Here is a 24679-nt window from a genome sequence, read left to right as displayed (position 1 = left end):
TAAAATACTTATTTTCAAAACTTGGGAATTAATATGGCACGGTACCGAGCGCTTGAAAACAATGTTGGCGTCTCATGTGGCTGCCTTGCACACCTGCGTTATATTACGTATTAAAAAATATACTATATATGTATATATACACTATAATTAGGCGTTTAGATTAGTCGATAGTGGCCGCAGTACTATTCACCAGTCCTTGTTAGTGGTTTCAGCAGTTATTTTCATCAAAGAATGTCTTTAAAGTAGTTTTTCTTGTTTAGACAATCTAAAATATTTCAGTTCTCATTTAATTCATTCATTTTAAAACAATCACACACGACAAGTGGGTCTATCTGGCTATCCGTGTAGCTAATGCGATCGATGTTCAGTAAAACAAACAGTAATGAACTTGCACAACCAAGCTACGAACAATGGACTGCTAACGTTAGCTAGCGGCCACGCCGCCAGCTAACGTTAGCTAGCGGCCACGCCGCCATGATCGACAGGCAGCTAACATTACTCAGGGCCGAAGGGCAAGTGCATAGACAGTAGAAGGGCAAGTGCACATGTCTGCCTTGCTAGCGTTAGCTATGTTAGCTAACAAGGTAACGTTAGCCAGCCAACTCGGAATGTGTCTCGCTAAAATGATATCACAAGTATTGCACATATCGAACGATAGCTAACGTTTGCTTCATCGACGCACATTCTAAATATCAAAAAAAAAACACGAACACTTACCAAAAGCCGTCTCGACTGCTTGCAGGTGGCTGGCGCCAACCTCAAATTCAATCTCAACGTCTCGAGGCTGGACTCGCACATGCGCAAAGAGCTGTCCTACGCACACGCCAGTTGCACCCCACTCAATTTAAAATGGCAAGTTCATTCAAGCACCAGGAATTTGTGATTCATTGAAGTAACTTATGAACCTAAATTGGAAGATTGAAAACTCATACATTTGAATTGAAATGTCATAAAACATTATTTTAAGTTAGAGTTGTTGAAATAAATAAGTTATCATAACTTATTGATACTGCTTGAGCTGCTCCCCCCGTGACCCGACCCTGGATAAGCGGTCGAAAATGAGATGAGATGAGAACTTATTGATCAGATCATTTTTTACAGTGTACTTATATTAATGCCCTCCTCACTTTTAAGGAGAATCAATAATTCCCAATGCCTCAACCCGAGCAGGAAATAAAATACGATAGCGTCGGATAGCGTCATCTTTGCCGGCCTGCAGCTAGCCAGCAACGTTATTGATGAATGAGAGGCGTGATCCTTTTCTCGTAAACGAGATCCTTATGTCGTAAATATATGATATCTTATCTCGTAATTACGAGATCCTTATCTCATAATTACGAGATCCTGAGTGTGCTAACGGCTACATTAGCTGTGAAACTTTTTTTTATTTGGTGAATGCTCAGCGCCACCGTAGATTTCAATACAGATGTGGGGTAAAAGTTAAGGTTAAGCCAGTATGCTAACACGAACGTGAAGCTTTCCCTCAAACTTAAAAACGTATCTAAGTAATACTTATAGATAGCTTTCAGTTGTCCCCCTACCACTCTAAATGTAAAACTGACATTAACAAATATGCAATAATACCATAACAGTCAGACAAATACTTGTATGTGTTTTTTTCATTCATATTTACCATTCAATATTGAAATCTCTGCTGTCGTCCCATAGAATAACATTGACTGCGCGGCCTGTTTGGAACTATTGAGGCTTACATAAACCACGTGACCACCACGTGACCACCCTGTCGGCGAGATCATAGCGTGTCGCAACCATAGTATAAGATGTCTATGGGCTTACATGAACCACGTGACGTGACCACCCTGCAGGCAAGATCAGAGATTGTCGCAACTCTGGCTCTGGGGCCATGGTAGGGTCGTAGCCACGCCCACTTTGGTTTCCGCGGGAAACTGAGACTTTACTATTCTGAAAGTAGGGGGACGGGAAAATATAAACAGTAGGATAGTCTATATTAGGTGAAGGCACACAGCCTGCTCGTTAGAAATACTAATCGAAACGTATAAATATATTTTATGAACGTAAATATGCATATTAAATGCATCCAGTTGAACTGACTGAATGCAAGAGCAAAAATCCATAGCGTGCTACACCCCTCCTCCCAGCCGTGGACTGTGACTTGGGCTGTTCATTAAACCCTTCGTAGCCCATTCATTTTCAACAAACACGGGGAACTTTATTTGATCCGTTAAGACCAACGCCAATGCAACAATGACTTTAACGTCAGAGGTAAGTGTTCAAGTATAATCGAAAACGTCTCAAATCTCCCCTTCATGGTTGTGCTGAACTATTGGCATGAATTGTCAAATTTCCCAATATAGCTAACCTATTCAAAGTGGTTCGGCTAACGTAAGCTAAATTGTTGCAACTTTTCTGTCCATAATGATTGCCGATGTGTGTCAAATGACGAATTAGAATTTCTACTCTGACGATGAGCAATTGGCTGGGTCCAGTGAGATGTCTTTGTTACCTGCGCCCCATCTTGATACAACTAGGTCCATAAAGGCTCTCTTGTTTCGCACTACCGATGCACTCGCTCTGACATTTCATTACTTGCTGCAGAAATGGAATGAAAATAGTGTCTCTGATGCTGGTGTTATCTCCCGCTTTTGAGAACATGTTATCCAAGAAAATGTTTCTGAATCTGAAACCAATCAAGTTTTCAAGTCAAATCAAGTCTTCAACCACATGTATACATTATTCATTCAAAATAGACTGTGTCTCTGACTTTTCCGTGCCACCATGAGTAGTAGTAGTAGTAGGGTTGATGATAGCAATGCAATGCAAAAGGCCAATGTTATGTCTCTCGTGTCTTCAGACGTGTTACAAGTCAAAGTTCATCACTGCGGAGCTGGCGCGTCTGTTCAGCCAGTCAGACGACGAAGAGGATTTTGAAGGGTTCAGTGAAGAGGAAGAGGTGGAGGAGAGCGAACGGCTCACCAAACCCTCAAAGCATAAGGTAGGAGTGGATCAACGCGTTTCCCACTTTGTCAATAGGAACAGGTTATCTAGCAGTATCACAGTGTGTGTTTGTTGGTAATTTCTAGATTGTTGAGTCAGAAGGCAGCGACATAGACACAGGCTTCTACTCTGATGACGAGGCCGCCCAACCAAGGAGAAGTCTCTGTGTGGCTTTGAAGTATGTGTCTTTCTGTCTCTATTTAATATCCGTGACAAACGTGTGTGTGTGTGTGTGTGTCAACCTATAGTTCCACATGTCCAAAACATAACTCATAATTTCTCCAGGTTCCCTTCAAAGAAAGCCCCCACACCCAAACAGGAGCTCCCTGAGAAGAAGATGAAGGCCAAGGAGCTGGGGGCGGTGGCAGCACCTCCTCTCAGGAGAGCTAGTGTAAGGAATAAACTGAAGGAGGTGGTGGTGGTGGTGGCGGCAGCAGCCCCCCCCCCCTCCTCTCGCAGGTGGGCCAGAGAGAGGAAGAAAGAGGAGGAGGTGAAGTTGGATGAGGACGACGACGACAGAAAAGAGGAGGACCTGTGTCTGAGCTTAAAGAAACGGGACAAGAACATCATGGAGAACAAAGCCATGGTATGTATCCCAAAGGAATTGATTTGTTCTCTGTTGTACCGAAAATCGATTGGTAATGTGTATGAATACCTCAGTTTACCGAAGACCAGGGAAATCATTGCAGAAGATTCAACCCTAAGGCCATTTGTCCAATTCCCCCTGGGTTGTGTCACAGTTGCTAAGATAACACACCCTGGTTCAAGGTTGATTTGCTCTCTCCCTCGTCTATGCTGCTTTATATACACGGTTTGGGCAGTTGTAGAATGAGATATTTTTCAGTTTGTTGTACACTGCCACACTAGTCTACACAAAGGCTTTCAACGTGGTACCCTTCGTTCGGGATTCTCTAACTGCGGCTCCAGACCGGATGGTGACTGTGGCCCTCTGTATGTCCTTACTGTCCCTTTTTTAGCTCGCCCAGCTGTTTGCCGAACTGAGCACCATCGCCGAACTGACATCACTCGACACTCCGCAGGTGAGCGTTGCCAGGCAACACCGCAACCACCGTTCCACGACGGTGGGTAACGGATGGGAACCGTTAATGGGGTCGCTACGGAGATGCCCCTCGCATGGATCTGTGACTCATTGAGCCCCCACGTTGGTGACCATTGTTTGGTTGACATTGTTCCATCTCCCTCAGAGGAGGAAGAGCGCCACGGGCCAGACAGCCAGCCCCCGCAAGCGCAGGTTGGAGTCCCAGGCCGGCTCGGAGAGACGCAACCCGGCCCGCAAGGCCCGCCCACGAGAGCACTTTGGGGTGGAGGAGAAGCCTGAGTCCCCCAGGGGAGGTGGGCACGGCCCCAGGACCGTAGACATCAGGAGACTGGTGGAGGTGTGTGTGTGTGTGTGTGTGTGTGTGTGTGTGTGTGTGTGTGTGTGTGTGTGTGTGTGTGTGTGTGTGTGTGTGTGTGTGTGTGTGTGTGTGTGTGTGGTATCTGCTAAATAGGGCTGTAACGATACGCGTATCAAAACCGAAATCGCGATACTCAAAGCCACGAACCTGTCTCGCGGTGTGAGAAGGCAGAAGCGCGATACGCCCTTTCTAACTCTCCGGTCAGATTGAAATTTGCTAATAATTTGTCTACTGTGTCTGCTGACACCGCCCCCTCTTATCGATGCCGTAAGTATGCGACGAGATGCCCTCTCTGTGATGACAGCTCTCCGTGGCTACGGAGGATTGCATTTCTCCACAGCCGTCGAAGTCCTCATATGCGATATGGACGACATTTATCCAGAGTGGGCCAAGCGCGAAAGAAATTGCCTGTGTGATCCCTGTCTCTATTGTTTTGTGTGATTTGACCAGCAGTTTGTCTGCTTATGGTCGGAATGAAGCGGCCACCGATTATTGACAGGATGGATACTTTATTCTACCGGAAGCGTTCGCCTTTTCACTAGACACACGCTACCGCTCGCTCTCCTCGCTCGCTCGCTCACGTCACTCACACACACACGCATACGCACACTGCCATTCTCGCTCCCACACATACGCTACTCGTAACACATGCCTCGTTATTGCAACGTTCATGTTGGGCGTTCAAGTTTTTTTCCATCTATTGAAAGTTAGGCTATTAAACATGTTGCATTCTATACGGCCTGATTATGTCATTATTTAAACTACATAGCCTAATAAGAAGCGCTAATAGGATATTTGACTAAACTAACCAAACTAGTTCAGGGTTTTTGCCTACCTGCAAGCATCCTCCAACTGCAATCTTTGGTTATTTATTTAGCTATACTTTAATATTCTTTCTGTTCAAATCTGTTCAGTGTTCCAAATTATTTCTTATTAAATGTTACATTAAGTTAATTGTTATATAAGTGTTGTTGAAATAAAATGCTTTTTAAATTTAAAAAAATCGTGGGATGTATCGAACCGTGGGTCGAAAATCGTGATACAAACCGAATCGTGAGTGGGTGTATCGTTACAGCCCTACTGCTAAATGATCAGGGCGAAGAGGAGAATAGGCATGAGAAATATACAGAGTCATGGCGCTGGCTGTTGCTGAGCCGTTATGGGCTCAGGGAGCTGCAAGGCCCTTTGGATACAAGCGCCCCCCAGATGGCCTGTGTATGTATGGCGTGAAGTGCGACCTGAGGGGGGTTTGCTTCAGGTCAATGAGGACGGCGTGAAGATCGCCAAGAAAAGGCGGGTGAGCGGAGGCTACAAGAGGGGGCGATACATGGTGCGCTCCGTGGACGAGATCACCCCGGAGGACCTGAACAACATCGCCTTCCGAGCAAAAGACAAGATCTGGGACAAGGACCGCGTGAGTCGCTGCTGCAACAACCACCCTGGTCCTTTTTAATGTTTTAATGTTGTATCCTGCTTGGGTTTCAAAGTAAAAGTCCCCGCATAGATTTCTTGTGCATTATTGACCAAGCGATATGCTTACCAATATGTGGACTTGTGGAGGGGGGATGGACTTGTATTTTATTGGATCAGCTGGTGACAGTGTTTCTGTGTGCCACCTTGTGGTGGAAGGCCTGGCTGATCAGAGTCTGTCTCGGGTTTGTGTGGTATCCAGGGCAGTTCCTGTCACCAGTGTCGACAGAAGACCCTGGACACTAAGACGGTGTGTCGTAGCGGGTCCTGCGTGGGGGTCAAAGGTCATTTCTGTGGGCCATGTCTGAAGAACCGCTACGGCGAGGACATCCGCGAGGTCCTGCTGGACCCGGTCAGTAAAACACCTGCACACCCTTCATGATCGACTACTGGGTATCTACTGAGCGTTTGGACTGGAGCCGAGTGGTTTCAGGGCTGGCAAGGGCCTTTCCCTTAACTCACAAATGACCAAAGGTAGTATTTTAAAGGCACAAAATAAACAAATAAACAAATCAGTGTTGGCCCTTCGAAGCATTTGGATTAATATGGTTTAAAATGTTTTGTTTTTAGAATAAACTCGGTGTTTCCCATACATAGACCAATGTGTGGCGCAGCGCCACAGAATCAGAGCGCAAATATTGATTTGTCTCTTTTTTTTTTTTTTAAATATAAATATCGTTCCATTCATTCATCTCCGCATAGCACTCTTTCTCCCTGTCATTCTTGTTCACACAAGCACACAGAGACAAGCGTGCATAAATGCCAATGGTGCGCGGGTACACTACCACTTATTGGATAAACCTGCGTATCGTACATGTACAGGCACTGACGGCAGATTCGCCCGCTCCTCCTCTCAATGCGCTCTCAACGCGTGTTGATCAGCAGAGAAATAGTCCGCCAAAGACGTTGACGTCGCTTAGCAACTGAAGACACTGGGGTTGACAAGTTACCAGTACTTGCAGAGTGATTATGAAGACGTCATTAGAGGAAAAAAATCCTTTGTTTTCCTTGACAGCAGTCAATTATACTCATGATTATACTTAGCAATGGTGAATTATCAAATATAATTCACTGCCGGTAGTTGTGAAGAGCCAATGCAAGTGAACGCAGCATTCCATGGCATTGAGAAGACCCGTGTAATAATTGCGTTTAATGTGAAATGCGGTTATAGTTTATATATATTACGGTGTTAGACCCCCAAGCCGTTCTGCTGGCAATTTTAATTCGCTCTGCAGCAGAGGCTGGAGATCGGGAAGATCAGGAGGTTTCCCAGTGGGCTGGTCCACTTTGAAATGTATTTTGTGCGCGATTGCTCGATTACGCGAATGAGCAATCGCGAAATGCCCCCCTCCACGGCTGGACTCCTTGTCCAACCCCGACTGATGGTCCATTATGTTAACAATCCGTAGCCAAACTTTTTCTCCATTAATTTTTAATTTAAACAATGCCTATGATACTGTTTATAGCTAATGGTTTTAATTCATGAAGCACAAATAATTTCAACTACCGGTAACAGAATATTAACTGATGGGCTCTCGCTCTTAATTTCTGCACTTCAGCCAGACCTTCAACAAATGATGCGACCCAACAAACGGATGTCCAATGGGCACCATTACTGCCATTTCTAGACTCACAAGGCACAGCAATCATACCCATTCATTTTTAGAAATGACTTGTCTGTCGGATCAAAACCTGCCCATACAAGATAAATGTTTCTGATTGGGAAAGGCCTGCTGGAAATCTGTCTTCAACGGGAGTGGTGTCTGAGCTCAGACGTCCAGTTCCCAGGCTTATGATGGCCTATTGAAATCCACGGTACCTGACATGATGCAGACCTCTACCTGTTCCCTTCTCTCTCAGACCTGGGCCTGCCCGCTGTGCCGTGGCGTGTGCAACTGCAGCCTGTGTCGCAAGAGGGAGGGTCGCTGTGCCACGGGCATCCTGGTCGGGCTGGCCCGCTACAACGGCCACGACAATGTCCACCAGTACCTGGAGAGGTAGGGACTCTGACCCATTAAAAAGAAAAAAGAAAGTGTGTCTTTGAGGGAGAACCTTGGTAGTTTCTGTAGCCGGAGGAGACAATGACACACAGGACAGAATCCTGAGGGAGGAATCAGACACGCATGATCTCCAGGTTTCCCCACAAGTGCAAGCAGAAGAAACATGGCCTGGAGTTGACTTTTCATGTGTCCCACAGCATTCAGAAGGAGCTGCAGTAGAGGGAGGAGGATCCCCCCCCCCCACTGGATACTGGAACCAACCCTGACAGACGGACCGTTCTTGACGGTTATTATTTTTTCTTGTTATATGCACAAGTTAAGTGCTGTTATGTCAACATGTTGGTGAATGTAATTTGCTACATGCCTACACTGTAAATGTGTTATTACTGTAAGAAGAGCAGGGATTGTTGTGTAACTCTTTTAACTTGACTAAGTTGTACTTTTGTCCCTTCTATGGTAGTTTTTTTTAGTTTTAAATGATGCAACTGGCTTTACTCTGTTCAAGCTGTTTTATACTGAATACACTTTAAGGTTTTAATAAAGGATAGCATAGAAAAATGAAGTATTGGACTATTGTATCAATGGAACGATTTCATCACATTGTCTTGTCTTTTAGTTTAATGTTAACTTGATGAAAGGCAAATGGTAACTAATAATCCCTTGACATTCTGCTAATGGGCATACTTGGTTAACAGTGAAACCAAAATGTGTTTCTTTGCTAGAATGTCATGAGCTGGCCCAAGGCTCTTCCTTCCCAAAAACAAGCCATTAATTTACACATGGTTGGTTAGCTTTGTCTATCAAATAGAATTGGATGTAATGCCACTATTTACCAACAGGGGTTGCTCTTACCATTGACATCAGTGCTTCACGGTTCAGATCAGAAAACTATCATGCAGAAAGCAATTTATTTCTGTGCTGGGTGCCCTGCTGAAGTAGGGTCACGCTAGTAAATGCATGAGTATATGCATCAAATTGAACACAAACGGCAAGCCAATAAAAAAAATAACAACATGAGATTTGGAAGCATATCCACATAAGGAATGTAGATACTCTGGGGGGACCGCCTCTGTAGGACACGGCTAGGTCCGCTCATTACCGTGACCAAGGAGCTGGGAGAAGTACTTGTGTTTGTACATCACAATACGACAAGAATGTCTCTTACCAGAGGCTCTGTGCTGTTGCTGGAGACCAGGGGGTCAGAAGGTGGTCCACTGTCAGATGGCTCAGCATGGGGTTCACTTCATTCCCATGGAATATGTTTGAGAGTTTGTGCATACTGAGAACATCAGGGGAATGTTGTACATTTTTTACTTTTTTTTTGTGAAGCGTTCATCTTTGTGAAGCTGACGGCCTGAGTCACGCTCAGAAGACGTGTGGATGTTGAAAAGACACTGAAACACACTTAATATCTTTGAACACACTTTTATGTCAATCTTAGATTTAATCTGATATGATAGATTTAGGGATTTATTAGCAGGCTTATTCTCTTTAATGATTCCAATGTGGTTTATCCAAGCCTAAATCATGTGTCCAGTGCCGTTCCTCAGGGTCTGGTTGAGGTATGACCTTCTTCTACATCCTTGATGAGTTCCTACTTGTGATCTCTGACGATCATTCATTTAAGGTTTTGTCCAACCTTATCAATATCTCCACAGATGAGTTTGAACCCCTTTGCTCAAGGCGTCTGGAGCGCCTTTTCTAGGGGACCCTTTTACTCATGCCTGCTCACAGCCTAAACGATGTGAAACCGCCTCTTTAAATTATAATATACTGTGATATTCTACATTTCCAAGTTAATATTTTTCAATAAGAAAAAGTCTTGCCAGGAGTAAGTAAATTGTCCTGAATCCTCGAACAGCATCACTGTTGTCTTGTTTGCACATCTGAACGGGGGGCAGGTGACCAGAAGAACCTTTCAATAAAAAGACCCACACAGCCCTCCGGTTCCGGCCGCTGCAGATGCACCGTCATCCCTATTATCCGAAGACTGAGAGATTATAGGCTATTAGAGGGCCGATGGGCGTGAGAACGACAGGAGACAGGAGGTGAAAGCGAGGGAGTCCATATATGGACAAAGACATTAGACGGGACACTACGGACAGCACTGCTGGATTTGGGTTTCTGAGATTATTGAGATGATCAGTCAATTATTTAATTTCAATGATTCAATCTAAGCGATTTTGGTAACAACATTAATAATAAATGTATTCATGATCCAAGCACATATTACAGAAATACAGAAAGGGCAGTTTTAGTCACTTTATTGTCAAGTGTTATGCAGGCAACGTTTTTTTCTATTTTCTGACTTGTATCTGTTTTTATTCATTGACAAACACATCTGTACAAACTGATTTTTAAAAATATCAATAAACCAAAGCCTTTAAGGCTAATCTGGCAAAAAACCATTATCAAATGTCATGGAGATAAACATTTTAGAAAAAGATTTACAAATGAGATGTCACTATAAAATAGAAACAAACAAAAAAATAAATGAAACAAGTCAACACTAAACATTACAAAAAAGACGTCTACTTTTTTTAAACAATATTTTTTGCGTTCTTATTTATTTCTCAAAAAACACATGGCGCACAGAGAAGAATAAATGGTCAGTCGTTATTTAAAAAAAGAAAAGCAGCACTACCGCAAAAATCAAAACAAATGAACAACCAACTGAAACATGCCGTACACACACCTTAGATCCAACGAGCACAAATACAACTCCAGCAAAAAGGCAAAGATACCAACCAAAGAACAATAATAAGAAACATATTCTGGGCTCTGTTCATAAAGTAGCAGATGGTTTTTTTTAATTCTTTTTTGGGGTGGTGCTGAAAGGGGAGGAAATAAAATTAAATAGATACGATTATCTTAATCAAAAATTTGTCACGCACGGAACTAACATGGAGCAACATCACCAGAAAAAACGCATCATAACATCCAAGTCGCTAAACAGGAACAAGCCCCTCCCCCATCCCCCAGACATGTCTCCATCCATCTGCCTTTCTTTCCCCAGGTTCTCCTCCTTCCTCTGCTCCAATCGCTCTTCAGAGGCAGAACCCCACAGCACCAAGTAGAATCCCCGGGTGGGTGTGTTCCCTTACCCTGAGTGTTGCTCAGGTGGGGCTACATGTGTGTCTGACAGCCTCGGAGACTACTGAACATAACATACCACCATTGTGCCATTTCATCATCACTCGCTGTCTTGCACACGCGCACACACACACACACACAACCACACGCACACACACAACCAAGGTCTCCCTAGATGTTTGCAAACAACCTCAAAGTCCACTTTCCGCAGTAATACAGCTTGTGTTAAGGCATTGTCGTACTTTAGTCACACAAGTGGCCGAAGATGCAAGCAGAGAGGGAGCGTGTGCGTGCGTGCACACGCACACACACACACACACACACACACACACACACACTAAAATAACCCATTTTTTTCGCAGAGGTGAAATCGGAATGGAAACCATTATTCGTTATCTACCAAACGCCATGCAGCTATCATCTCTCACGTAAAAACCCACTTGCATAAACTCTTTGCGAATGTACAGCCGTATAGACATTCTACCTCTGTTCAAAACCCACCAAAAAAAGGCTCAGGTGTTTAAAGTCCCAACCCCAACCCACCCACACAAAACGACAGCAATGGTGTCGCACACTGCGTGTTCGCCTGGGTGGGTGGACTTGTTCTGTATTCAGAAAAAAAAAAAAAAGCATACCCCCCCACCCTAGGCAATGTAAACATAATTTCGTTAGGATTGTCGTTAATAGTATTGCCTTCACTACACAAACCAAGTTGTAGAAAGCTAGATTGTTTTTCTCTTCTGTATAGAAACATCGTCATTGAACGGCCAAGCAGCAGGCCTTCATAGGAATGCATTATTATTTTATAAATCTTATCTTTTAATCTGTGCTTTTTTCATCGCTAGACTTTTTTTTTTTTTTTTGACCTATGCCCTCTTCTGATTTCTTTGCTTGAATAACAGTTTATCAGTTGACTGGTCTCTATGGAAACATCAATACCTGAACGGAACCAGAGGATCAAACTCAGAGCGACTGAAACGTTTTCCCATGTTATGTCTGATCCTCTCTGACTGCACGGGACTTGGAAAACACACACTTAACACACACACGTCCATCCACTCTCTGACATTTTTCTGACATCCCATGTGCAAAAGGTATGTACATTTCTTTGTAAGAAAGAACATTGTTAGAACATTGTAAGTTAAAATCCTGCTGAACAACTAAAACAGTCATTATTAATGAGAATAATGAACTCAATGAAAACTGCATACAATCGGAAATTGAAATGTCCAATGGAAATAAAATGTAATGCTTTAAATAAAATAACAAAAATCAATTAATATCTCTACCACACACACACACCCATATCTATATATAGATATATATATCTATATATTTTTATAACTTGAATATATTCTACAGACCTTTTGCATATGGGAAGTGCACACAGGACGTCCCAAGACTGATTGACCCTTGTTTAAGTCCAAATGGTACCAAGCAGAGACCCCACAGTGTGCATAGAGATAGATTCTGTTCATCGTAAAAATCTAACAAAAAATGATGTCTTTTCATATTGGTGTCACGTAGAATCTGGGGGGGGGGGGGGGGGGGTCTCCATTTTGGGTTGTGCTAGTTTTGAGTTACACCCATTGCTCCACCATATAATGAAGTCTTATGCAATTCATTACTTCACAAATCTCAAACTCAATCTCATTCCATTATACTCGCTAGATTTTGTTTAGTTGCTATCATTATTGTTATGGGGTCTCTTTTTTTTTTTTACTTCGGTCATCATTCGCGTTCTTTGTCTCTTTTTGAGTATTTTTCCGTAAAAATTCCATGAAACAAAAATATACAAAAAGTTTTTTTGCAAAACCCCTCTGGGCTGACTCACGGGACCACAAACGACAACACACAGACCTCTGGGCAGGCTGGGCGGGCCTTCATGTCTATTCAAATTCCTCCTCTTCCTCCTCCTCGTCTTCTGCCTGGTGATTGGATGCACTGGGTGTTGCCGGGTCCGAGTCCTGAGTAAGCGTTGCCACGGTGACGATGCGCGGCGGGCTGCCAGGGCCCTCGCCACCGCCGGCCTCCTCGTCCTCCTCCTCCATGTCCTCGGTGGTGATGATGGCCACCGATGCGCCCGCTTTCTTGTTCTGGTGGGTCTTGATGTGCTTGGACAGGTGGTCGCTGCGCATGAAGCGCTTGGAGCACTCGGGGCACTCGAAGCGCTTCTCGCCTGCGGAGGAGGGGAGGGATTCAGGGTTAGAAGGGGGCTCCACAATGGTTCACCAGGTAGAGCTTGTACCATTAAGGACTGGTCCTTAATGGTACGAGCTCTACCTGGTGAACCATCGTGCAGAGCGCGTACCATTAAGGCCCAGTCCCTAGACCCGGGTTCCATTCCTGCCCATGGTCCGTTGCTGCTTGTCTTTCCTCTCTCCCATACCTTCCTGTCTAGTTCACTCTACAATAAAAAGCTCATCCTCATCCTCATCTTCAAAACCGCTTAACCGGGGTCGGGTCGCGGGAGTAGCAGCTTTAGCAGAGGACCCCAGAATTCCCTTTCCCGTGTCACATTGACCAGCTCTGATGTGGAGGGATCCTGAGGCGTTCCAAGGCCAGTGTTGAGATTTAATCTCTCGACCTAGGCCTGGGTCCTCCCAACGCTTGGAGATAAAAAAAAAAGGGGCAGAACGCGATGGGTGGAGGGTCGACGAGTGAACCAGGAAGTGGGACGGAGAGAGGGAACTTTAGGGGGCCCCTATGTTACCCCAAGGTGTGTAGGTGGTTATTACGAGCCGTTCCATCCAAATCCATCACTTAGATTGAAGGTTTGAATGGAACGGTTATTATGAAGAGACTTGTGTGGCCGTGTGCTCCACTGTCTCCTGACTGGCTGTCAAGGAAAGGACCATGTGTATTAATGAAGCTGAACGGGAGGTCAATGCTGATCATGTTTAGGGTCAAAACAGAGGCTCACAAGATCTACTCTGGTCTCATTCCATTTGCCTAATCGTACTCCAGTGGTTCCAGGATCTCTTATGCCATCCAATGGATTTGGTCTTTATTTTCTATGCGCTGTATTCCTACCTTCAGCTGCTCTCGTATTAATGGACAATTCTACACTGGTGTACGTTGTACAGAATGATAATTTAATCAGGACCAATTAATTGAAGGAATTGATCTACTGAGAACTTTAAACTGCAGGGGTTCATTCCTTTCCTTAGCCCACATCCTTTACTGGCACTCTACTGCCTCCAATGCTGTGACGACTAGGACTACTATTCAGCAGGGCTGAGCCCCAATATTAGAATTTTCGGATATTCGGTCATTCGGTACGTATTCAAATCTCTATTCAGTATTCGGTTATTAATTGGTTTTTAACGTCTATGCATATTGGGGGACTGCGGCTAGAAGGCTAGGTTACATTTTGTCAGAATATCCCAATTATGGGGGGAAATTATCAAAGCAGCAAGGTAGTAGGAATAGGATTCAAGTATGTACATAAACGTAAAAAAATAAATAAATTGTCACCGATACCCGATCTAAAATATGTCTTCAATATCGGTACCGATACCGATACAAATATCGGATCGGTGCATCCCTAATCCAAACCCAGTCCCCTCTGACCAGGGAGTCCCAGCAACCTCCTGAAAGCGACTACAAGGTTTCTACTACAAGTTACTGCAAGCTACTACAAGCTATTGCGAGTGACTGCAAGTGACTACCAGCGTTCTACTAAAAGCTACTACAAGCTGGCTAATACAAGCTACTACAAGCTGGCTAATACAAGCTACTACAATCTAGCTAATACAAGCTACTACAAGCTGGCTAATACAAGCTACTAAAAGCTGCCTAGATGGCAAGCGGCAGAGGCGTATCGAGGGGCGACACATTTCCCCCAAAAAGGCTTTCCTTAGAATATGTCAATATGTTTATCAATAAAAAATTTAAGAGAGTGTGCCCCCCCGCCCCCCACACCCAGCCCCGACCCCGCCCTGCTCACCCGTATGTGTCCTGCGGTGCCGCTGCAGCTCGTCGCTTCGGGTGAAGCGCTTCCCGCAGAAGATCCAGTTGCAGACGAAGGGGCGCTCGCCGGTGTGCCAGCGCAGGTGGGCCCGCAGGTGGGACGTCTTGCCGTACACCTTCCCACAGCCCTCCATGTGGCACACGTGCTGCTTCTTTTTGGAGGGGTCCCCGCTGTTCCTGCAAAACACACACACACACACACACACACACACACACACACACACACACACACACACACACACACACACACACACACACACACACACACACACACACACAAACACACAGACATTGTGGTTAGCGGCAATGTTCCCTCTAATCTTTCCGCACTGAGCAATTCATATTTTTTCTGAGCACACATTACAGCACTGTGAGCAATTCGCAACCACGGGACCTGCCGAAAATGACCACAAACCTGCGTTAACCATAGGGGATTCAAAGGGATGACAGCAAATGCATCAATATGTCTACAAGGTTGATATTTATTCAATATCCTTTATTGTGGTTCACCTTTGGGAACATTTTAATGAATGGTGTTTTACCAGTCAGTTTAGTTGAACTAAAAGGATCTTTGGTTGAACTTCAATAAGGTTTAGAGAGGTTATTATGAATGGTTCACTGGTTATGATTGATAATGATATACAAAATAAAAGTATCCAAGGTGTTTATTCATTTCTCAGCAGGTACAACATTTAAGTGGAACTTCATTGAAAGAAAAACGCTAATGCAGTGCTTAACAATAATTATAAGCCTACGCAATCATTATTACATAAAACAACTGCATATATGTATTAAAACAGAATTAACCTACATGATTCAATGACTAAACATATGTCAAAATGTTGTTGCAGTAATCAAGATCACTTTGATCTATATTAGGCCAAATAGGTCTAATTGAAAATATTGGACATTTCTACCTCAAATCTTCTCTCGCCTGTCTTTGTCCCCTTGTCAGTGGTTGAAGACCTTGTCAAGGTCTATAGGACCCTCTTTTCGCCTTGATTTAATTCTCATCAGTTGGTCCAAATGGAAAACTTCAAGGCGGTTGCGCGATTTTGTCTTAATGGCATTCATTAGACTGAAACCACGTTCACTAGATGCTTGGTATGTGCAACAAATGTCAAGAAGTTGTACCAGATCTGGAAAATGCTCGCTTTTCTGCGACCAGGTTAGAATCTCAGAAAATTACTTGAGTAGTCCGATTTTCCTTTTTTCATTAACCATGAACTTGAATTTGTTGGATTGTTGACAAATGCGCCCCGGGACCGTATCGTCTGCTTCCTCCAGAAGCGCTTCGAACTTCTTCGCCAGATTGATCAAGTCATTCAGCCCATGATCAAATTCCCCAACTGATGATCCAACGTGTCTGGCTCAAAGGCAGCCCACTCTTTGAGCTCATTTTCAGGGATGCGGGCATCCAAGTTCTCACAAACTTCATGGACAAACAGAATAATGTCTCTTGTGTTTACTGCACTCTCACTTTCCAAAACTGTGAGCGCTCGTTTGCCCCAGTGATCTCGCTCTCCTAAATATTGCGCACCTAATTTCTGTATTTTCGCTCTGGCAATGCAGTGCCCATCCATAACCGCATGTTACTGCGCTTTAAGCAGGTGCACAGCTGAGCGAGTTCCTCAAGCACTTCTGCTAGAACAGTGAGTGCAAATATGTACTTGGTGTCGGTCAGTTTTCTATGACAGTATTATGCAATGAGAGTCAGTTTCTTAGGAGCAGCATTAGGTCAATGCGCTGACATTTCGCAAAAAAGCATGCACAGCTTGGTAGCGTGACAGCCAACGCACTTCATTCAAAGGCCTAAAAGACAGTGATCTACTTCCAAAACCTCTGCCATCTCTGTGAATTTGGCTTTCTTCACAGATGATCTGCAAAACATGGAGTATACTGTCCCGAGTAGCGTTTCTCCCTTTTTTATTATAGGGACATCTTTCCATGCGTCATCAATCCCCAATTCCCCCCTATGGGCCATGCAGTGTTGCTCAGTCAGGTGCGGTACCTGACGCTTCAGTAAAGCAGCCCAACCTTTATGTCGGCCTACCATGACAGAAGCACTATCTGAAGTAAACATTACCATGTTGTTCATATCTAGTGCATGGTCTGCGTAGAACTTGGTAATGGCATCAAGGATGTTTTCTGCAGTGCATCCTGAAAGCTGAATGATTCCAGCAAAAACTGTCTTGTAACTGAAATCAGTTTGCTCCCGAAATTTAATGTGATGAGATATCGATGATCGATATGAGATATCGATACATTCATCAACAATTAGTGTGTGGACACAAGCACTTCTTATGCTGCTTATCCTCTCAGTCTGCTCATCTGAGTTGATACATTCCACAAATTCAAAAGCAAAATTTTTGCTTCTCCAACTCTGAGGTAGGTCGACGTATTTTGCCATATGATCGTGTATATCCTGAATTGATAACATGGACATGTTGGCATTAATTGCTAGCATTACATTGTCGATCAATATTTTTATTTGTTCAGGGTTGGATCGTGCTCTCTGAATTTATCTATCTCAGGATCCATTAGTTTCGTTGAGGAGTTGATCGATGAAGTTCACATGTCTAATCTTAATGTTTTCAATGTGTCAGGGTATCTGCAGGTTTCAGCAAGTGAAATTTCAATCTTTTTAAGACCTTTTTAATACCACCTTGAATACAATTTAAGACCTAAAACACGCAATGGTGGGGGGAATCCCGCTGTATTATAACCCAAGCATAGCATGTGTGTCACTCAATGAGACTCATTCACCTACCCATTGTCGCAGATTAGCTAGCAAGCACGCAGATAATCGTTTATATATGCAGCTAGCAAGAAAGAAGCCTCTCTACATGTCCTTCCTGAAAAGTCTCACGAGAAAAATAAACGGTCCTGCCCCGACAAATTTAAGACCTTGTGTTACAGTTTTTAAGACCAGCATATGACACTTTTCAAGGCCTTAAATTTAGAAACATGAATTTAAGACTTTTTAAGACTTTTTAAGGATGCGCGGACACCCTTGTCTACATGGACTTTCTGTGTCAGATGACGCTTTAGGTAATTAAGCTTCCCCTCGGACCAAGTTTTCCCACGAGCGAACTCTCCTTTCGCTTTTGCCTCCGAGCAGAATTTGCAGATCACGCCACTGCTTTGTTCATATGTAAATATGCCTGAAAGTTGTATCCTACCTGGACAATCTTTCGTGTCAGTTTGGACTACTTCATCTAGTCACAATTATTTTAACGTTAGGCAGACCTTTTTCTGGGGCACCTGCTCTGTCTTTCTTTTCGCCATTGCAGGCACATAGCCAAACGTGGGCTAGTGCCACTATGATTGACAGCTGGCCCACCCTATTAGAAGGGCAAAATTCGGCAGTTTGAAATTCAAGGAACGAAAAAATAGCCCATATTATAATGTCACACAAAATTGTGTGGAATAAATTTTGTTTCAATAAAGAATCATTATGTTACAAATATCTACAGAAAGGCTCTTTTTGTTAATTTTTTATATTCAGCACTTAATTCTGATTGGGTACATCTATATAGGCGGTCGCAGCATTCTGAGACTAGACAGACACGCAAAATAACTTGCTGGGGGTTGTTCAATGAAAACAACGAAACATAGTATGCTCTGATCGCCGATTATAAAGACCAGGCAAAACGTGAGCTTGTAGCCGCCATCATTCGGTATATTCACCTGGCAATAATTAAGCAGGCAGTTGGTTTTGTTCAGACTGAAGACATGAGTTCAACTGGCATATCTCGCAAAATTCTGGAAATGATTTAGTCTCTGCAGCTCGACCCATCACTGCTGAATCAGGCTGGTGATGGGCCTCTCTCTCCCTTTCCAACTCTCCCTCTCTTCCACCAAATTCAGGGGCCACCAGGACGGAGCTCCAAGCTCATCTCTCTCCCATTCTCTCGCTCGCTCGCGCACTGCGATCACACTCAGCAGGCACGCAAGCACCGTACATCCGGCTTGGTTGTCAGACATGTCAGTATTTTAAATGTTTATTATCTAGCCTACGTCGCCTTTGATGCTCTGATTTTCAACCCCTGAAAACAAATAGTCGCCTGGCCACTTTGACTGGCCTGCACAGCCGCACGCGCGTGCACCTTAGAGGGAACATTGGTTAGAGGCATTCAGGTGTGTTCGCATGTGTGTGATTAGTATTCAAATCAGTAGTGTGTGCATAGTGTGTTCACCTACTTTAACACATCAACATTTTTCAGTTTTCAGTTTATTAAGTGGGGACGACTTAGCTCAGGAGGTAGAGCAGTTGTCTTGTAACCGAAAGGTTGCTAGTTCGATCCCCAGCTCCTCCTAGCTGAGTGTTGATGTGTCCCTGAGCAAGACACTTGACTCTGCCGTCGGTCTGTCAATGTGTGTATTAACCGATGTAAGTTGCTTTGGACAAAAGTGTCTGCTAAATGCCCGAATTGAGATTATGATCAGTTATGATAGTATATATGCAATTATTAAAAATTGTATCGATACAAAAGTTTGGGTGCAATAAAAAAGAGTTTCAAGTAACTACTGTATGTAGTTTGAATCTTGCCACAATGAAACTATTCTCCACTCTGCTTTGGCTTCATGAACAGATTAACATCACAGAGAGCACTAGTGAACCTGGTGTACTGTCACAGCTCACTTTACTAAACCCGTTTCTGAGTGAAAGTGGACCACTGGAGCAGCAGAAACAGAACATGGGGCAGGAGGAAGAAATACATCAGCTCCACCAGCCAGAAGGACCTGGTCGGTCCTTCTGGCTGGTGGTGATCATGTGCGAAACACATGATCACCACCCGCCCTCATGCAGTGCACACCTTCTCTGAGGCCTGTGTGTGTGTGTGTGTGTGTGTGTCAGTGAGTGAATGTGTGTGAGAGTGTGTGTGTGTGTGTTCTGGTAGAGTTACCTCCCCTCGCCATCGCGGCAGTTGGGACAGGAGCAGGCGACGCGTCGCAGCCTCTTGCTCGGCGGGCCCTCCTGGTCCGACGAGTTCTGGACCAGCTGGTCTGGACTCATGGAGGAGCCAGATGCCACGTTGCCCAAGGTGACCGTCACCGGCGGCGACTGAACTTTGACCCCCTCTTGACCCTGGGGTTGACCTGAGGGTTACAGATCCAAAGGGAACACCGTTTAGATGAGATTCAGAAGGAGTGTGTAGCTGTCTTTAAGGGAACAGCATCTTCATGAGGTGGAGAAAGTACTGATAGAGCTAAAAGCTACGAGTAAATGATTGATAAGATTGGTGCTACTGAAACCTCCACAGATCAAACAGGAAGAGAGCGAAAGTGTTACACTGTCTTTCTGTTTTCTGTTTACGACGAGTTAAACCAACAGGGCAATAGCTACCTATTGTATGTTGTTTGTATGTGTACCGTGCAGTTGAAATGCTGCAGCCACATGTACAGCCACATCCCCCTGTGCATAGTATAACATAGCTCATGTAGCTGACTAAGGCGTGACATGGCTCTTTACCCTGCAGGCTGGTGATGGTGAGGGGCACACCCTGCATCTGGACCCCCGCGCCGCCCAGCCCGGCGATGCTGACCGTCTGCACCCCGGACCCTGGGTTGATCTGGGCCGCGCTCAGCGTGAGAGGACCCCCGCCCAAGGACACCAGCCCTCCACCCCCCAGGCCAGCCCCGCCCCCCACAGGGGCAAGTGTCAGCTGCTGCTGCAACGTGGCCCCCAGGCCCCCCTGCAGGGACATCCCCCCGGGGAGCTGCAGGGTCTGCCACGTGATCTGTCCGTTGGACGCCATGGTGGGGGCCCGGATGAGCACCTGGGCCGGGTTCTGGAAGGCCTGGATGGGCTGGAGGGTCTGCCCGGGGGCCAGCTGCAGAGTCTGGATGTGCTGGGGCTGCTGGCCGGAGGCCTGGCCCTGGGGCTGCAGCTGGATCTGCTGCAGCACCTGGTGGCCCATCTGGCCCAGGATCACCTGCTGGATGGTACCACTCATGTCGGGTTGGTTCTGCAGCCCGTTGGCCAGGCTCGGAGAGTCCATGTCGCTGTTCTGACCCTGTGCTTCTGCTCCTCCACCGTCCAACCCGGCGCACACCACCTGGCCCCCGTCTGACATCCCATCACTGCCGGCAACCGTTGTTATGGTACCGGTTGTACCTGTCCCGGATACAGTTGTCGTGGTGACTAGCTGGTTGCCATTGGCAAACGAAAAAGTTCCGTCTGCGGATTGAATGAGCTGCACGGCCCCGCCCGCTCCCACATTGTTAATAACAGGCAACGCTAGGGTCATGCCCCCGAGGTTGATGGGTACTGTCATCATCGGAGCCTGGGAACCCGACAGGGCCTGCAGCTGGATGGGGAAGGACTGGGCGGGCCGTATCTGCAGCGGGACCCCCTGGTTGGCTGAGCTGGTGAGGATGGTCTGCTGGTTGGCCGGCTGCAGAATGGTCTGGCCCTGGCTCTGCGTCTGGATGAGCTGCATCTGCTCCGGGAGTCCGGTGATGGAGGCCGTCTGCGCGGGGCTGATGTGGATCTGCTGGCCGTCGGCGGTCTGCAGTTGGGGGATGACCTGGTACTGGACGCCGCCCCCCGCGCTGGGCATGTTCTGGACTTGGATGATTTGGAATTGTTGCTGCTGATTGGCTGCCACGCTGTTAGTCCCGCCTATCGCCTTCATCTACCAGAGGAGAATGAACACAAGTCAGATTCAACACTTTCCAAGAGTAGCGAGATGGAGACGAAATGAAATGCAAACGTGGCCCCGGGGCCCACCGCCTCACCTTGCGCCCGCCGGGAGAACTCTCGCACGGCATGGTGGTGGCCAGCGTAACCGCAACCGGCTGGTGGGCGTTCTCCTTGGCCATGGCGGGCGCAGTGGTGATGATCTGCCAGCCGTTGCCCGTGAACTGGGCGGGCACCAGCTCCAGCTGCTGGGGCAGCAGGGCCTGGGCCCCGGACGCGTCCAACACAAACTGTCCCCCTTGGAGCTGGGCCGACTGCAGGGGGATCTGTTGCTGGACCGGCTGGACCTGCTGCTGTGCGCCCTCCACTCCCCCCTGGCCTCCGATCTTACTGCAGGTGGCCGCGAGCAGAGCCAGCGGAGAGGGCTGCGAAGACTCCTGGGTGGGGGAGGGGGGGCAGCGTGAGGGAGAAAATAAAATAAGAGAGAGAGGGTGGGGAGAGAGAGAGAGAGAGAGAGAGAGAGAGAGAGAGAGAGAGAGAGAGAGAGAGAGAGAGAGAGAGAGAGAGAGAGAGAGAGAGAGAGAGAGAGAGAGAGAGAGCTGCCACTTTGGGTGGGCGGTGTAACAGGAAGCAGGAATGGGTGGGCGTGTGAGAACCACATTTCTCTTTCCTCAGTGCATACGAGAAGAAAATACCTCCTTCTCATTTTCTCTCTCTTCCTCATTCTATCTTTTAAAAGGAACTAGGCCGCTATAAAATGCACCACACCTCTTACACTCTACAGTAGACACTGACTTTTAGGACCATAATGGCAGTGGAATCAACAAGAACACTATAACTAATGTACTTATTAAACAACATAAGATGTACTTAGAAAATGCCAATTTAACACCATCAAAAGCCAATCAAGCAAAAAAAATATTAAAATAGGCTTGAGCAAATAATTTTGAGGCCGTTCCTCAACAGCCTGTTTAAACACAGTGGTACTAGGCTAGTAGGAGAACTATTGCAGACTAGTCACAGGGCTGGAGGGGCTGGTTGTTCTCAACAAGGCAGCCCAAAAAAGCAGGAAGTGAGCACAGCAGAGAAACGCCCCCAGTGCTGGCGCACACGCCACAGTACATCCGTGGCCCTACAGACATCTGAACCGTACCAGCTCCGTACCTGGGATCCAGAACTTTTGCCCTTTTTAGATGCTTTCACTCCTTCTGTTCCCGATGTTTCCTTCTTCAAGTCTGCAAAATGAAACAAAAGTTTCGTTGCAGGATCATGTTCAGATAAAGGTATCATGTATTTACATGTCTGAATAAGTGTATTTGCCTAGAGTCCAAAGTGTACAACATGGCCACGCCACTGTAAGTGGTCAGCATGTTTCTGCCACAAGACATTGCAAATATCACACCCCAAATGAGGATCAAGCGTGGATATAATTAACCAGTCGTCTCATCATCCACATCAAAAGGGACAGAAGCATCAAAAGGGACAGAAGCCTTTCTGTCGGGCGGCAAAAGATGGGTGGAGACGGGGAGGGGGAGGGTACCTACCGCTCATAACGCATTAATATACCGAGGGAGAGGTGTACTTCAAGACAGAAGGCCGGACGGGGATAGTGACGGAGGCAGGCGGCAGAAACGGAGGACGGCCTCTATTTTTTCCGCGAATGGTTGGCGCTGGGTTGTGGCGTATCTTCCCGTTTGACGAAACCACCCACCCGCCAGGAAGGGCGGTACCAAGGAAGACGGTGTAACGGCGAATAACGGAGAAAAGTCCCGTCCTCGCTCCCCTACCCCCTTCACAGCCCAGCGAATATACCTCTTCTCGGAGAACGCATGAATGGTCCAGAAACTAATAAATTAGGCTTTGGGAGAATTATGTCCAAGGCGAAGTTGGCGTTGTGTGATGGCAGAGGCCCACCCACTGCCATTTAAGCACCAGGCCAACACCCTCTCGGCTCCTCTCCTCGTCGCGAGGGTTTCCTCTCGCCGCCCGGAGTGCACCTTGTCGCCGTTCTTCATGCAAAAATAACCGCTACCCGGATCTGTATTTGGTGTGAATTCTTTATTTCTTGGAGAATTGATTTAGCAAAGATACAGAGAGAAAGCTGTGGCTTTTGTGGGCGGATGCGCTCCTCCCACTTATTCAGATTGGATGACAGGATTCCGCGTGCGAGGGTCGAGATGGGAGTTGTATTTAGAGAAGCCTCGCCTTCTCCACCGTGAGCCGGTGTGGAGGACTACTGCTCCCATGATGCCCCGCGCGGCAGTGTTCGTTTTTTAGTCATGTTGGTTTGAGAGGTAAAAGGCGATGGGCGGAGACTTATGTGTTGTGGGGGTTGGGCAAATAAGAGCAGGAGGCGTGGGATAATTCGGTGAATAAGAAAGTAGTCCTCAATAAATGCATTAAGGACATTCTTCCGGAAACATAGAATAGGAATAATCATCCCTGTCCGAAAATATATATGCCTATATGGAGACTCTTGTCTATTGAGATTATAACATTTAACCTGCTAAAGAACATGTTGTACTGTAGTATTAACGTATGTTCAACAGTGTAGAGCCACAACATCTAATTGAAGCCTGCTGTTCCGCTATTATGAATTCACAAGACTAATCTAATGCTAAATTTAAGAAGGGACCATAAACACTGTCACCTGACTGACAGCTTTCAATCATCTTGTTCACGGAGCAGGAATCTAAACTTTCTCTCATCAACCACCAGTTTGTTTGTTGTCACCAGCAGCCCTTGGCCGCTGTTAAGGAGGGGCAGCAGAGGGTGGTTGGGTGTGTTTTGTAGCGCTGGAGGCAGTTGAGAATGGCCTGCTACTAGGAGAATGTGGGGTCTGAAATAACGAGGTTTGGGTTTTCTCCTTCAGCTCACCAGAGCAATGTGGCAGAAGCCTGCACATGTTTTCACAATAACTGCATTGCATGATACATACATATATAAAAATGGACACGCACGAGCAATCACACACACATATACACACCCAAAAACAGATGCATGCTCTCACACACACACTAACACACACACACACTGTCACACACACACACACACTGTCACACACACACACACACACACACACACACACACACACACACACACAC

General features: G+C 45.9%; 2 protein-coding genes across 2 annotated transcripts; one reads left to right on the top strand and one right to left on the bottom strand.

The window, feature by feature from the left end:
* Window positions 1-1945: 1945 nt before the first annotated feature.
* cdca7b (cell division cycle associated 7b) lies at window positions 1946-8426 on the top strand. Its single transcript, XM_060042709.1, has 10 exons — window positions 1946-2244; window positions 2834-2974; window positions 3063-3154; window positions 3262-3562; window positions 3954-4016; window positions 4182-4373; window positions 5653-5808; window positions 6067-6216; window positions 7725-7861; window positions 8062-8426. Exons 1-10 carry the CDS (start codon window positions 2227-2229, stop codon window positions 8081-8083), a joined length of 1272 nt encoding a protein of 423 aa, XP_059898692.1. The 5' UTR covers window positions 1946-2226; the 3' UTR covers window positions 8084-8426.
* Window positions 8427-10111: 1685 nt separating this feature from the next.
* sp4 (sp4 transcription factor) lies at window positions 10112-23781 on the bottom strand. Its single transcript, XM_060042708.1, has 7 exons — window positions 23120-23781; window positions 22740-22810; window positions 21674-22012; window positions 20406-21570; window positions 19840-20032; window positions 14907-15106; window positions 10112-13136 (listed from the first exon to the last, which is right to left on the bottom strand). Exons 1-7 carry the CDS (start codon window positions 23124-23126, stop codon window positions 12847-12849), a joined length of 2265 nt encoding a protein of 754 aa, XP_059898691.1. The 5' UTR covers window positions 23127-23781; the 3' UTR covers window positions 10112-12846.
* Between the last annotated feature and the right edge of the window lie 898 nt (window positions 23782-24679).

This window comes from Gadus macrocephalus, chromosome 22, assembly GCF_031168955.1.
Source record: "Gadus macrocephalus chromosome 22, ASM3116895v1".
Lineage (NCBI taxonomy): Eukaryota > Metazoa > Chordata > Actinopteri > Gadiformes > Gadidae > Gadus > Gadus macrocephalus.
The sequence above is the reverse complement of the archived record's forward strand: the minus strand, read 5'-3'. Positions and strand labels throughout refer to the sequence as shown.